Below are 13,745 nucleotides of genomic sequence, written 5' to 3'. Positions count from 1 at the left end.
AGGTATTATATTTAATTTTTTCATTAATATTTTAAAACTCCTATAACAATCTAGTTTTGTGTACCTCTTTTATTATTCTTAGGTAATAAATTCATGAAATAATAAACTACTTTTCAGTATATCGGGTTTTTTATACTTAAAATGGTCATTAAGGCAAAGAATCAGTTGTTAAATTATCTGAATCCCACCATGACCTAAACTCGGAAACTGCCTGGCTCATTAAGAACAGACTACCAAGCCTGACCTGTGGTTACGCAGTGGATAGAGCGTCGGCTTGAAACGCTGAGGTCGCCAGTTTGAAACCCTGGGCTTGCCCCGGTCAAGGCACACACTACAAGCAAGCAATGAGCAAAGGAAGTGAAGCAGTTGATACTTCTCACACCACCCCCCAACACTCCTTTCTCTGTAAAATCAATTTGTAAATTCTTTAAATTTTTTAGAAAAAAAGGACAAACACCACAAACCCAGAAACAGATGACCAAGTGGCACAGCAATACAAGTTTGGTCTGACATTCAAACATCAATCCCATGTTCGTGGATTGTGAGGCTCAATGCCATCGACCTGATAATACTCCCCAACTTAAGCTACAGATTCGGTGCACTCTCTACCAAAACCCCAGAGGACTTTTCTTTTGCACAAATGGATATAATAGACCCTAAAATTTATACAGAAATCCAAAGGATTCAGAATAGCAAAAAGAATCTTTTAAATAAAACTACAAAGTTCAACAATTTACACCCTGATCTTGACCCTTACTGCAAAGCTACGATCATCAAGAGTAGATGCTGGCTGTAGACAGACATACAGACCAATGGAAGAAACAGAGTCAAGAAACAAACCTTCACTTTTTTTTTTTACATGAGAGGAGATAGACAGATGCCCACACGCACCCCGACTGGGAGCCACCCTGCAATCCCTGTCTGGGGCCAATACTTGAATCCGTCGAGCCATCCTCAGCACCTGGGGCCAATGCTTGAAACAATCCAGCCACGGGTGCAGGAGGGGAAGAGAGAGAGAGAGAGAGAAGGGGGGAGGAGTGGAGAAACAGATGGTTGCTTCTCCCGTGTGCTCTGACCAGGAGTTGAACCCGGGACATCCACACACTGGGCCGATGCTCTACCCACTGAACCAACTGGCCAGGGTCAGACATTTTACTAGGCCTTTATTCCCTCACACCTTAAATAAAGAGCTCAAAACGAATCACAGATCATAAATGTAAAAGCTAAAACTATAAAATTCTTAGACAAAACATAGGAATAATGCTTTGAATTTTTACTTTTAATGTTTAAAACAACTATGATTAATATGCTAAGGGCTCTAATGGATAACACAGACCAATGTTTGCCAACTGCCATTCTGTGAACGGGTATGAAAATTACTGACCCAATAAATACCCTTAGTTGAACTGCTTATGCTTAGGATGATTTCTGCCTTAGTGTCTCCAAAATAATTCTCCTATTTTCATCGTTCCTCAAGTGTAAAAAAGGTTGGAAACCACTGACTCGGCATGCATGAACATATGGGCACTGCAAGCAGAGATGGAAATCCTAAGAAAGAACCAAAAAGAATGCCAGAGACCAAAAACACTGTAACAGAGAAGAACGCCTTAGACGGGCTTGTTGGTAGGTTAGCACAGCTAAGGAAAGAATCCCTGAGCCAGGGGGATATGACAACAAGAGCTTCTAAAACTGAAAAGAAACAGAACACAGATGGAAAAGAGAATTTCCGAGACCTGTAGGACAGCTAGAGGAAGGGTACCATGCAGTACAATGGAGATAACAGGGAAAAAAGAAAGGAACAGAAGAAATATTTGAGATGAGAATTTCCCCAAATTAACATCAGACGATACCACAGATCCAAGTAGCTAAGAGAACACTGATGAAAAACACCATAAAAACTGTAAGTGTATCATATTCAAACTATAGGAAAGCAAAGACAAAAAATTCCGAACAGACCCATCGAACTTTCTGAGACAACAGTCCCAGTAGTTAAACCTAAAAGGCAGATCTGTAAACCCCAGGGGGTTTATAGTCTAATGGACGTCACATAATCCCTAAATACTGACAAAAAATTTACAACTAGGAAGTCCTCAAAAGGGATGTAAAGATACTGAGCAATAGTTACCTGGAGTAGGCTGTTATCATTACTGTGTAAGCACTCAATTAGGTGGAAGAGGAAAAAAGCACATTTGTTATGAATGTAGGGAAAATAGTACACAGTTTTAAATGACTCCTGCTACTTACTAACTTCAACAATGGCCAGTTTAATTTAGCCTTTTAGCCTCAAATTTTCTCATTTAAAATATAACTAAATTACAAACCATGTGTATATGCAAACCATGAAAATAGTCTAAGTCAAATATGTAAGTGTAAAGACCAAACCACACAAACAGGCATCATTCCTAGTGATAGTCCTTTAATGGGTGAATTTACGGTTCAAGACGGAGTCGCCTGTTTCATTAGATGCTATACGGCGAAATAAAAAATGTGGCCTTATACGACTACCTGCATGCACCTCGGGAAGAAAACCTGCAGTAAGGCTATAAAAATATGAGCAAATACCATCTTACTAACATTTAAGTTTACTACTATAACTTCAAATATTTCATAACTTCAAATATTTCTACTCTAAAGCTCAGCAAAAAGATATAAAAACCATTGAGATGTACAAAGTGCCACAATGTCCAAAGCCTTTTCTTCCCTGGCTTCCACAGAAAACAGACGAGAACCATCCCACAACTATGGGAATGGACTCAGCAAGTGCACCCTGGATGTAAGCGGGCAAGGCGCCAGCTCACCAATGTGAACAGTCGTGCAGGCTGTCGTGCAGGGCTTTCCGGAGCACTGAGTCCTTGTCATAAATGCCCCAGGTAGCTTGCAGCACTGAGTCAAGTAGGCAGTCTCCCGCAGTCCGGTTCCAAAGTGCGTACAGTCGACTGTCCAAGCGTGTAGCCAGTTCCAAGGACCAGTTTATAATTGGAGATTCTTCTTCTAACTCTACACAAGGAATTTAAAGAGCATGTTCACTGTCACACCTATGCACTTAAGAACAATTCAAGGAGGAAAGAACCTGTTCTCTAGATATTAACAGGCTTACATGTAATCTGTTAACAAACACCTAAATAAATTTGTCAATTAAAATATAAACCTTTTGAATAGCTGAAACAGTTCGTGGCTTTAGAATAATTTACTCAATTTTTAAATTCTTTACAATTTATTTTCTAAAAATGTTTCATATGGAACTATACCCAGTCTAGAATAGAAAGTAGAAAACCAATTTAACAACTTTGTTCCCACTACACAGTTAAGAACTGTAAATATCCATTTCCCCCAAGTTTTATACTAAAATACAATTAACTGAATGAGCACAGGACAACACTGTTATTAAGGACTTCATATTTTTAATTTAAAGTAAAAATAAAACATGTTCACCATACACTGAACAACTCCAAACCAAATCAAACTACTACAAAACAAAGCAGAAAGTTGACTGACATTCAGGAAAGTTAATTACACTCATTAATTCCATGCCTACCTTTTTGAACATCTCTGTCAAGCACCTCATCAAATAATTTTTCCTGGACTGTTGGAGGCAAGTCTTCAATATCTGCAAGGAAAGAGTATTCAAGTATCTTATGTCTCACATCAAATCACCACAATGTACACTTTAGAGTTCACAATCTATTCTACCTCAAGAAAGATGAAATAAAGGGACAAAAAAAAGAATAAGGCTATCTGATTTTTTAAGTTAAAACAATAAATTACATGCAAATTATTTTTCGTTCTCTCCCACATTCTCAACTCTGCTCAGGCCTCTTATTCTCAGACTCTAGAATCTTCTTACATTGAATAGAAGTTAACAAGTCATTATCTCTGGCACACAGATGTTTCCATCGCCATCCTCAAAGGTCTCTATGCTCTCTATCCAGTTAATTATTTGAGTAAAAACCATTGTCCTTTAGACGAGATCGGGAGCATTCAGGGTGGTATGGCTGTAGACAAAACCATTATCCTTTAAAAAATGGAATGTTTTAAGCTATTTTCAATACAAAATAAAAATCATCACTTGGGGTAAAGCTTAAATACAGGGCAAAGGCAGGTTAAATTACCAGCTACTGTCACCTAAAGAGTGATCCTAAGAATACAAAGTAACAACGATAAGAAAAAGCAAATACAATAATTAAGAAAAAAAAAGAAACTTTCAGGTACTCCCAACTGTAAAGGTACTTTTGCCCTACCCCTGTATATAGAGAATGTATTTCAAATGAAATTTGTCTGATTTTGAAAGGCTTAGTTATTATCTTCTGCCATTTGTAAATGCTCCTGTTTTGAGCTTTTATAGTCAAGCTCAAAACATTCAAAACCAAAATGAAAGATTTATTTTAGAAACTTTTGGTGTTGAGTGCATTTATTCACTGCCAACTAACAAAAACCATCTAAGACATTTCCCAATTATCGCTGAACTGAAAAATGAAAAGTTGTTTCACAAATACAGTGGAAATCAATGTAATGAGTAAAAAAATTAGTACTTTCAAAAAAACAACCCGAGGCCCACAAGAAACCCCACCGTCAGCTGGTGGTCCTACCAGACCCACCATAAGTTCATGAGCAGCTCCTGCACCGCCACTTCCAGTATAAACAGGAGAGTCGAGTGATTTAAGAGACACCTAAAACAGCTAAGTCACCTGCTTTCTAACAGAAACATTTTCACTAGCCATATATAAGAAATAAAAGTCACAGTAAGTAGACATTTCACAGTGAAATGTAGGGTACCTGCTGGCAACGTGAATGTGACCAGGTCAGTGAGGAAGTAGCAGGCGAAGTCACCCTTCCTCTGATGCAGAGAGGCGGCGACCTCTCGTCGGATCTGCTCGGTCAGCTCAGGGCACACCATTGCTGGAATGCACTTCGCCGCTTGCTGAGACACCTTCAATGCAAAAGAAACGTTCCTCTGCATCTCACTTATCAACAGAAGTAGAAAACCGTGTTTAAAAGAAATTACCGACATCCCATAATTCAAGGTAGTGGGTTTGGGGTGGGGGTGAGAAGAGGGGAGATAGTGAGGCAGACTCCCACATGCAGGCCAACTCAGATCCACCTGGCAACCCTCCACCCCATCTGGGGCCGATGCTCGAATCAACTGAGCTATTTTTATTTTTATTTTAGCATGTGAAGCTGATGCCTGGACCAACCAAGCCATCCTCAATCCTCAGCTCCTGGAGCCACACTCGAACCCATCAAGTCACTGACTGCGGGAGAGGAGTGTTGTTTTGTTTAAATTTTAAAATATACTGGGTATTATTTCCTCCTCAGTGGAAGTATGTATCAGTACAGTGTTCCAGGAAAACAGCCATTTTCCCGTCAGTGATTCTACTTGAGACTTAAAAATATACAAAGATGCACATGGAAACTTATGTCCAATGGTATTGTTCCCAAAGGTTCAAATGTAGAACAGTCAACAACCCTCCCAAGTACGGAATAGCAGGGAAAACCTCCAGAGAGGGGTGTTTAGAACTGTCCTCTCCTTTTAAATGACGAAAAGCAACAAAGGATGCAAAGATATTATTTTATGTTTAAGTTGTATTCCTTTTGTGGAGCTCAAGAGAATTCTGAAATCAAAGGTGAGTGTCTGCTAGAGAAGAAAGGAGTCCAGTGAGAACCCTGAGTGAGCCCGCCAGCTCTGTTCCCTGTCCTGCGGACGGCAGCCAGCCTAAATCACCTTCCCGGGGGAGGCTTCCGGTCAGAATGCGGTTTGGAGATCTTCCCATATGCCACTCAAAGAATAGTTCTACAGATAATATCATCTACAAAATACATGTGAAAAACTTGACTGTAATTACTGTTAAATAACCAGTTTCAAAAAAGCCTGCATACCCAACAAAATCACCAGGCACGTTCTGAAAACTTCTGCATGACAACCCAGTTTCACTAAACTGGACTAGCCAGAATCACCAGTGACAATGATATCCTCACATCTTATCTCCATTAACCCAATCTTTAAGTGACACTCAAATTATAGAAAACCATGTACAGTATTAAATATTTTCAGAATTGCCCATTTCATACATGTTAAAATGGATCCCAAAAGTAAACTCAAAATTGGCTCATACCGATCTGCTTACCTCAGCCCCTTTCCAGACACCGGGACATGTTCTAGTCCAGACAACCCGACTGAAACCTGAATACTGCAGACACTCCCAGAGAAGTGGCCAGTGGGAGACGGCCTGCGGGCAGTCTCCTTCCACTGTGACCCTTAGACAGGCCATGTCCCTGAAGCCTGCCTCTCGTCTCCTAGCCTTGCAACCCCGTGACTGTCAACCATCTCATTAGTCCAGTAGTTCTTAACTTAGGGCCCGTGAACTTGGGAAGGGGCCATGAACCTGAATATCAATTTTAATTTAAAATTTTTACTAACCACTTGTCTATATTTAAAATGCATTTTCTTGACTTAACGTTTTGATAGCTATGTTTCAATATACAGCTGACCCCTGAACAACACAGGTTTGAACTACACGGTCCACTTATATGATTCTTTTCATGAAGTATATATGATAAATGTACTCTCTAGCCTTTATGATTTTCTTAATAACATTTTCTTTCCTCCAGGCTACTTTATTCTAAGAATACAGTATATAATACATATAACATACAAAACATGCTATTTATGTTATCGATAGGGCTACTGCAGTTCAGTTTTGTGGAAAGACAAGTTACACTTGGATTTTAAACTGTATGGAGAGGTGGTGTCAGCATCCCAACCCTCAGTTGTTCAAGAACCAGCTGTAACTGTTTTCCTTTGTAATCCTATTTTTACTTTATTCATTTAAAAATATTTTGAAAGGAGTTCACAGGTTCCAGCAGACTACCAACCACAGAGTCTGTGACCTAAAACCCCTGACCTTGACACACGCCCCCACAATCGAGAGCTTTGTCCTCATCCTGGAGTACCTGGCCCTGTGCTCTCTGCAGACACGTCCTTATTCCAGACTCAGTCTCTCCTTCCAGTCTACCTACTGCCCCTTCAATCAGATCTGTCCTTTCTAGGTCGTGCTTCACTCATAGCAAACTCCATTACCGAGTTTGTTCTCTACCTAGAACAACCCCCGTTCCCCCTCTCCCATGTTGTATCACAGTTGGTCTATTCGTTCCATAGAATAAGCTTCAAGTGACTGTACGTAACTTGCTCAATCACGTTATCTATAACTGCTGCTCCATTGCAGCACCCTCCTCTCCCTCCTCTCGGGTCACTTGCTGTTGTGAGACCAGCTGCCACTTCAAGAGCAGCCCTATGGAGGGGTCACATGACACGAACTTGAAGCCTCCTGCCAACCTCTGGGAACCAGATCCTCCAGCCGCGGCCCAGCCTTTTAACAACTGCAGCCATGGCCAACAACAGCCTGCCTGCCACCTCTGAGACCTTGCGCCAAAACCAGTCAACTAACAGTCAGCTAAGCCAGGCCGCTCCCAGGTTCCCTTACCCTCAGAAACAATGAAGAAACAAGTGTTGGTTGTTTTAAGCTGCCAAGTTTTGAAGCACCTTGTTACTCAGCAATAAATAATACAGTAGGGTAAAAAAAAAAGAAGGAAAACAATAATACAGTAGGGTTCTATCTCCTCACTGCTGGTTTCCAGATGGCTCCTGCAGAACCTTCTCAGTCTCGTAGCAGCCTGCGGGGAACCCAGGGCTCCCCGAGGACTTGCGCCTTAGCTTAGGCTGCCATCTCCGTCCCGTCCCCCACCATCACCAGCAACAGGACTCCACAGGCAGCCCTTCCCACACCCAGCACAACTGGGCACCACCACACGTGCTGTGCCAGGCTGCAGACACCACAGAAACTGTCTGTAGCTGCTCCGCCCTGTGCCAGAGCTCAGGACCCTCAGATCACACAGCTCCCTCTCCAACCGTCCCCTTCCGCTGGCCCTTCGAGTCCATCACGGCGTCTCTCCAGCCCCTCCTCCCGAGTCTACTGGCTGCCCAGCTGCCCTGCCGTCAGACCAGGTGAGCACGGCTCCGAGCCTCCTGCTTCCTGTTCACATTTCTTACTCCCTGCGGTGCTCTGTACACAGAGCTCCCAAATATTAACACAGGGAAGTAAACAAATATGCAGACGTGTACACAGAGAATGTGGACGTACTGACAGCATCTGAGCCCACAACTGAGCCAGCTCTCTGCACTTTTTATCCTATTGTCATTTTAAAAAATCACCTGGGAAACATAGCTGCATCCTAAATAATTTTTTCGCAACCTCTGTCATTTGTGACATCTACTTGGTTATCAATGCCAGAAACCTCAGAACTGACTTCGATCTCTGTCTTCTTACTTCCCATCCAAGCTACCACGCACCCTGACTAGGTGACACACACGCCCCCAAACAGGCCCACTCCTTCCAGCCCACAACCACCCCTGTCCAGTGGAGCCCAGCCAGCATGGCCGCACCAGCTCACCTAGCCAGGCATGCCTCTCTCCATCTGCAGCAGCCCAAACACCACCTGATCTTGTCACTTCCCGGCACCTCGACCAGACAGCCTTTTCGCTGCCGAGAGCAGTTTCTGAAGTCCTTGGCCCAGAAGATCCTTCATATCCGTCCTCCCTTCTCTTGCATTCTTCCCTGCTCAGCTCTCAGTCACCATTTAAGCCAAGCTAAGTCACCTGCAAGTTGCTGAATGCACCACAGCACCACCACCCTGGCCTCTGAATAGATGGTGCTCTCAGAGTCCTCCCCTCCTCCACCTACTTTATGAGACTAACCCTACGCCACCTTCAGATCGTACCAGAACACTGCCCATTCCAGGCAGGAGGCAAGGTGCCTTGGAACACTGTCCCCACTGCCCCCCACCGGGCGCTCCCACTGTGGTGCGCCTGCACTGTACAAGGTACCTGCTTGCTTCTCTCCTCTTGCCGAGACCAATGGAGGAGGAACCAACGTCTTCACAATCATGTCCCTTTTCTAGCACAGTGCCTGACACATGGTAGATACTCAGTAAAGATGTGCCAGTGGAATGAATAACAGATAAACAGAACTTTAAGTCAAACATGACTGAAGTCAAATATTGTGACAAAATGTCCTATTTTAAGAGCATATACCCTTTAAAAGGTATATATGTTGAAGTCTCAAATTTAATATATTTTAAAGGGAATGAAAGAACTGTTTGCAGTAACATAACATCAAAAATATAAACAAAAGAACACATTTCCACCATGTGAGCCAAGTGCAGGCAGACAGCCACACTCACCTCTGTGAGCAGTACGGCCAGCATGTCCTGCCTCTGGAAGCGTATGGCCAGGTGGACCAGGGTGTAGCCAACGTCAAACGCCGACGGGCGGTTCAGCAAGCGCACTTCATCCGCGGTGAGCTGGCGGGCGATGTCCCCTCCTGATGACTTGTAAGCTTCTATAGCAGCCAGGTCACCTTCTACCACCCCTAAAATAAGCATCAAGATAGAAAAGAGTTTAATTCTGTTTTTCTTCACAAAGCATAAACCTGTAGCATTCACTCAAAACTCTTAATTGTTTCTCTGTGCTTTCTGGATCCTGGGGAATCGTTTAAATGCCCCTCCCTTTCATTTCTTCCTAAAACTAGAACTAGAACTGCCTTGTGAGGCACAGGCACTTACCTTCACATCAATGCTGGCTCCATACTCTTGAGGAAGTTAGAATACATTAATTGAATCAGAGACAGATCGTCTCATACGAGAAACTAGACTTCACAGAGACACTAAGCTCCTGCTCTGGTCCTGACTCTGGGACACCAAGGAGACACAGATGCGCTTCCACAGGTACTAGGCGCTCTGCCCTTTATGTTGCATTTTTAAAGCAGAATCAAAACAAATGCTGACCCTTCCACACTGTAGTAGCTTCGAGATGATTTAGAGCAATTAAAACCATATTCAACCTTAAATGAAAGTTAACAATATTTTGATTTCAGATTCTCTTATAGCCAAGTCTTTCTTAAACCTATTAAAAACTATTACTACATTAAAACTTGAATCAGACTAGCCTGACCAGGCGGTGGCGCAGTGGATAGAGCGTCAGACTGAGATGCAGAGGACCCAGGTTCGAGTCCCCGAGGTCGCCAGCTTGAGCGCGGACTCATCTGGTTTGAGCAAAAGCCCACCAGCTTGAACCCAAGGTTGCTGGCTCCAGCAAGGGGTTACTCGGTCTGCTGAAGGCCCGCGGTCAAGGCACATATGAGAAAGCAATCAATGAACAACTAGGATGTTGCAACACGCAATGAAAAACTAATGATTGATACTTCTCATCTTTCTTCGTTCCTGTCTGTCTGTCCCTGTCTATCCCTCTCTCTTACTCACTCTCTGTATCTGTAAAAAATAAATAAATATGTTTCCTGGATGGGCGCATGCGGGAGTCTGTCTGGCTGTCTCTCCCCGTTTAAAAAATTAAAAAAAAAAAAAGGTTAAAAACAGAAACCAGCTTTAAAAAATCATTCCAAAAATAAAAAATAAAACAATCATCCCATTCCCATATCCCTGAATGCCCATGACATGCAGAGCAAGCACTACGTAGGCAACGTGAGAAACACAAAGGCAGTAAAAACATGACTCCTGCACTCAAAACAGTCCTTTTTCATCACATCTGTAAGTCATAAAAGACCAGCATCGAAGTTTTCAAACTCGGGGGTCAAAAATCCCTTCTGGAAATCTAGAGTCTGTCCCTAGACAAATGAGCCCCTACCCCAACCACATACGTAAGTACCTCTTTCAGGTTAAGAATCTACACATCAAATGAGAACACCTTCTTAAAGGCACACTTATTTTCCCAGCAGCGCAGATTGATATTTTCCTCCATGTCAACACCAAGTACAGCAGGAACCCCACCTCCAACACACATAAACCCCGTAATGCAGCAGAGTGCTCTGGAGGAGTGAGTAGAGCTAAAATGTAATCTAGGGGGCAGGAGACAAGGGGGATGAGTCTACTCAGAAGGGTAAACCTTAAGAATAGACACACAGTACTACTTGAAATAAAAACAATCTATAGTTAAAGAGTCAAGTACAAAAGAACTCTAAAATTTTTTTTTTTTTTTTTTCCCATTTTTCTGAAGCTGGAAACAGGGAGAGACAGTCAGACAGACTCCCGCATGCGCCCGACCAGGATCCACCCGGCACGCCCACCAGGGGCGGTGCTCTGCCCCCCAGGGGGCGATGCTCTGCCCATCCTGGGCGTCGCCATATTGCGACCAGAGCCACTCTAGCGCCTGAGGCAGAGGCCACAGAGCCATGCCCAGCGCCCGGGCCATCTCTGCTCCAATGGAGCCTTGGCTGCGGGAGGGGAAGAGAGAGACAGAGAGGAAAGCGCGGCGGAGGGGTGGAGAAGCAAATGGGCGCTTCTCCTGTGTGCCCTGGCCGGGAATCGAACCCGGGTCCTCCGCACGCTAGGCCGACGCTCTACCGCTGAGCCAACCGGCCAGGGCAAGAACTCTAAAATTTAACATGTTTTAATCACCAATGAAAATCTAGAGGACTCATGACTTTCTGAATAACTCCGTCCATGTTCTGGAACTGAGCATGCCCACTCTATGGAGGACTCATGACTTTCTGAATAACTCTGTACATGTCTGGAACTGAGCGTGCCCACTCTATGGAGGACTCATGACTTTCTGAATAACTCCGTCCATGCTCTGGAACTGAGCGTGTCCACTCTATGGAGGACTCATGACTTTCTGAATAACTCCGTACATGTCTGGAACTGAGCGTGCCCACTCTATGGAGGACTCATGACTTTCTGAATAACTCCGTCCATGCTCTGGAACTGAGCGTGCCCACTCTATGGAGGACTCATGACTTTCTGAATAACTCCGTACATGTCTGGAACTGAGCGTGCCCACTCTATAGCCTCGTGTGTCCACAGCACTTCCTCTGGAAAACGGAGGCTCCCTTCAGTCCTGTCAAAGATGTTTCCAGGTGCACGCAGTGACGCTGCACCATTTTTACAGTTGTTAGCTTTAACCTAAATATATATGTGTAATAACTTTGTACACTATAAATGTTCTGAGTACTTCCAAAAGCAACCCAAGGATCAAAAAGTCTGATCAATTTATCTGAAAAGATAGAGGAAGACCTATACAGTATTTGTGTAAGCCTGTGTGTATCTCTCTCTCTCTCTCTCTCTCTCTCACACACACACACAGACACACAGAGAGACACTTTTATTTCCCAAAGCCAAAGATGAGGTCATCTAAAGCTAAACATCAACTAATTTCACTCTTTTGGTTGGAGGAAGGGGAGAGCTTCCAAATCAGTCTTCACTATTTTTAGCTAACTCACTGTTAGCTAACGTATGGAAGAATCTCATCTTAGAAATTCTTAAGAATTCACTTCCTCTCTTATGTTTCTGAGAGATCTCTAAATAGAAACTAATAAGCTTAAATGGGGTGGGGGTAGAATATAGACCAAATACCAAATAGTACAACAAAGTCAGCAAGCTGTGCTTTGGAATTATGATTTACAATGAAACCCAGTCTGCCTTCAAATAAAGTGTTTTTCAAAAATGTAAACAGAACCTCAAATGGTGAACTGCATGGTACGTGAATATCAATAAAGCTGACATGTGTCATCTCTATTCGGCCTAATCCAATACACCAAAAACACTTAATTATATCCCTCAACCCCAAGCTCTCTGCATTAAATTGCAGACACAATATGCTGCACCCTCCCTAGCACAGAATAAATACTGGAGGCAGCAAAGGAGGATGAAAAGAGTAGAGATTCTGAAATTATCCAAACTTCCCACAACATGAAAAACACAAACTTATGTATAGGCACAAATATTTAAAAGCAAAGCATTTTATCATCTAATGCTTTGGGAATATGTAATTCCATACTTTTCATTAACCATAATTAAAAACTTACAGTTAAGTTATTGGTGATTTTTCAGCTACAAAGATGGGTAAATTTATAACATATAAAATTTCATGAGAATATCACTGTACTGTCCACAGTTTTGGTATATCCTTATTACAGATTGTTCAGGAGAGCTACTGATTAAAGTTTAGACAACTTCTTGATAGATGGATTTTCACTGTAAACATGCAGATTGGGCCCACGCTCAGATAATTTCCATTTTAGCTACCCCATGTTTTCTACGAGGGAAGAGTGGGAGCTGAACACCCAATCGTATGCAAAACAATTTACAAAATGTCTCTGGAGTTCTTCATAGAACATTACATTTCTACCACTTTTTAATATGCATTAGGGAATAACAGGAAAGTAGAAAGAAGAGTTAGTAGGTAGTAAAAGACAGCAAATAAACATCAGTGGTAAAATCTCACTGAATGTAAGAGACCAGGACAGATGAGAGAAGTTCTAGCAGAAGAGAAGTGACGTGTGCATGCCTCCCAGTTTCTGACAGCTCCCAGTGCTGCTAAGAGTAACTGGGGCATCGCTCCTCTGACAAGTAGTTTACAGGCCCCCTTCCTCATTCATGCTAGGAAGCCAAATAAAAGGATCGCTGAAGGCAGAAGTTCACCTTATAAAACTAACCAGCAGTGTCATCATACCTTCTACGCTGATAAATGAAATAAACTAGCTAAGTAGTGATGCATAATTACTAATAGAGAGGTGTCAGTGTACTTTTAAAAACACAGTAAGCTGAGAGTAAATAAAGACACTGTATTATACATTACAAACTATAAATTTGTTTAAAAAACAACTCACATATATTGTTGTGTGACCTGTGCCAGAATTTAACACACAAGGTTGGGCAAAAGTAGTTTACAGTTGTGAGTA

The 13,745-nt window shown here is 42.6% G+C and overlaps 2 protein-coding genes across 6 annotated transcripts in view; one reads left to right on the top strand and one right to left on the bottom strand.

Moving 5' to 3' along the window:
* Positions 1-6,548, top strand: part of CTBP2 (C-terminal binding protein 2) — a 160,371-nt gene extending 153,823 nt beyond the window's left edge. Inside the window, exon 9 of the mRNA XM_066238891.1 lies at positions 5,167-6,548. Coding sequence (XP_066094988.1) covers positions 5,167-5,173 — 7 coding nt within the window. The 3' untranslated portion in view covers positions 5,174-6,548. The remainder of the gene's footprint in view (positions 1-5,166) is intronic.
* ZRANB1 (zinc finger RANBP2-type containing 1) overlaps positions 1-13,745 on the bottom strand; it is a 61,164-nt gene that overhangs the window by 7,448 nt on the left and 39,971 nt on the right. For all 5 annotated transcript variants that reach the window (XM_066238904.1, XM_066238903.1, XM_066238901.1 and 2 more), the window contains 4 exons: positions 9,235-9,422; positions 4,774-4,927; positions 3,536-3,607; positions 2,799-2,997 (listed from right to left, as the gene is read on the bottom strand). In XM_066238904.1, the coding sequence (XP_066095001.1) occupies positions 2,799-2,997; positions 3,536-3,607; positions 4,774-4,927; positions 9,235-9,422 (613 nt within the window). The remainder of the gene's footprint in view (positions 1-2,798; positions 2,998-3,535; positions 3,608-4,773; positions 4,928-9,234; positions 9,423-13,745) is intronic.

This window comes from Saccopteryx bilineata, chromosome 7 (genome assembly GCF_036850765.1).
Source record: "Saccopteryx bilineata isolate mSacBil1 chromosome 7, mSacBil1_pri_phased_curated, whole genome shotgun sequence".
In the NCBI taxonomy this organism is placed as follows: Eukaryota; Metazoa; Chordata; class Mammalia; order Chiroptera; family Emballonuridae; genus Saccopteryx; species Saccopteryx bilineata.
This window is presented reverse-complemented; position numbering and strand designations above follow the sequence as displayed.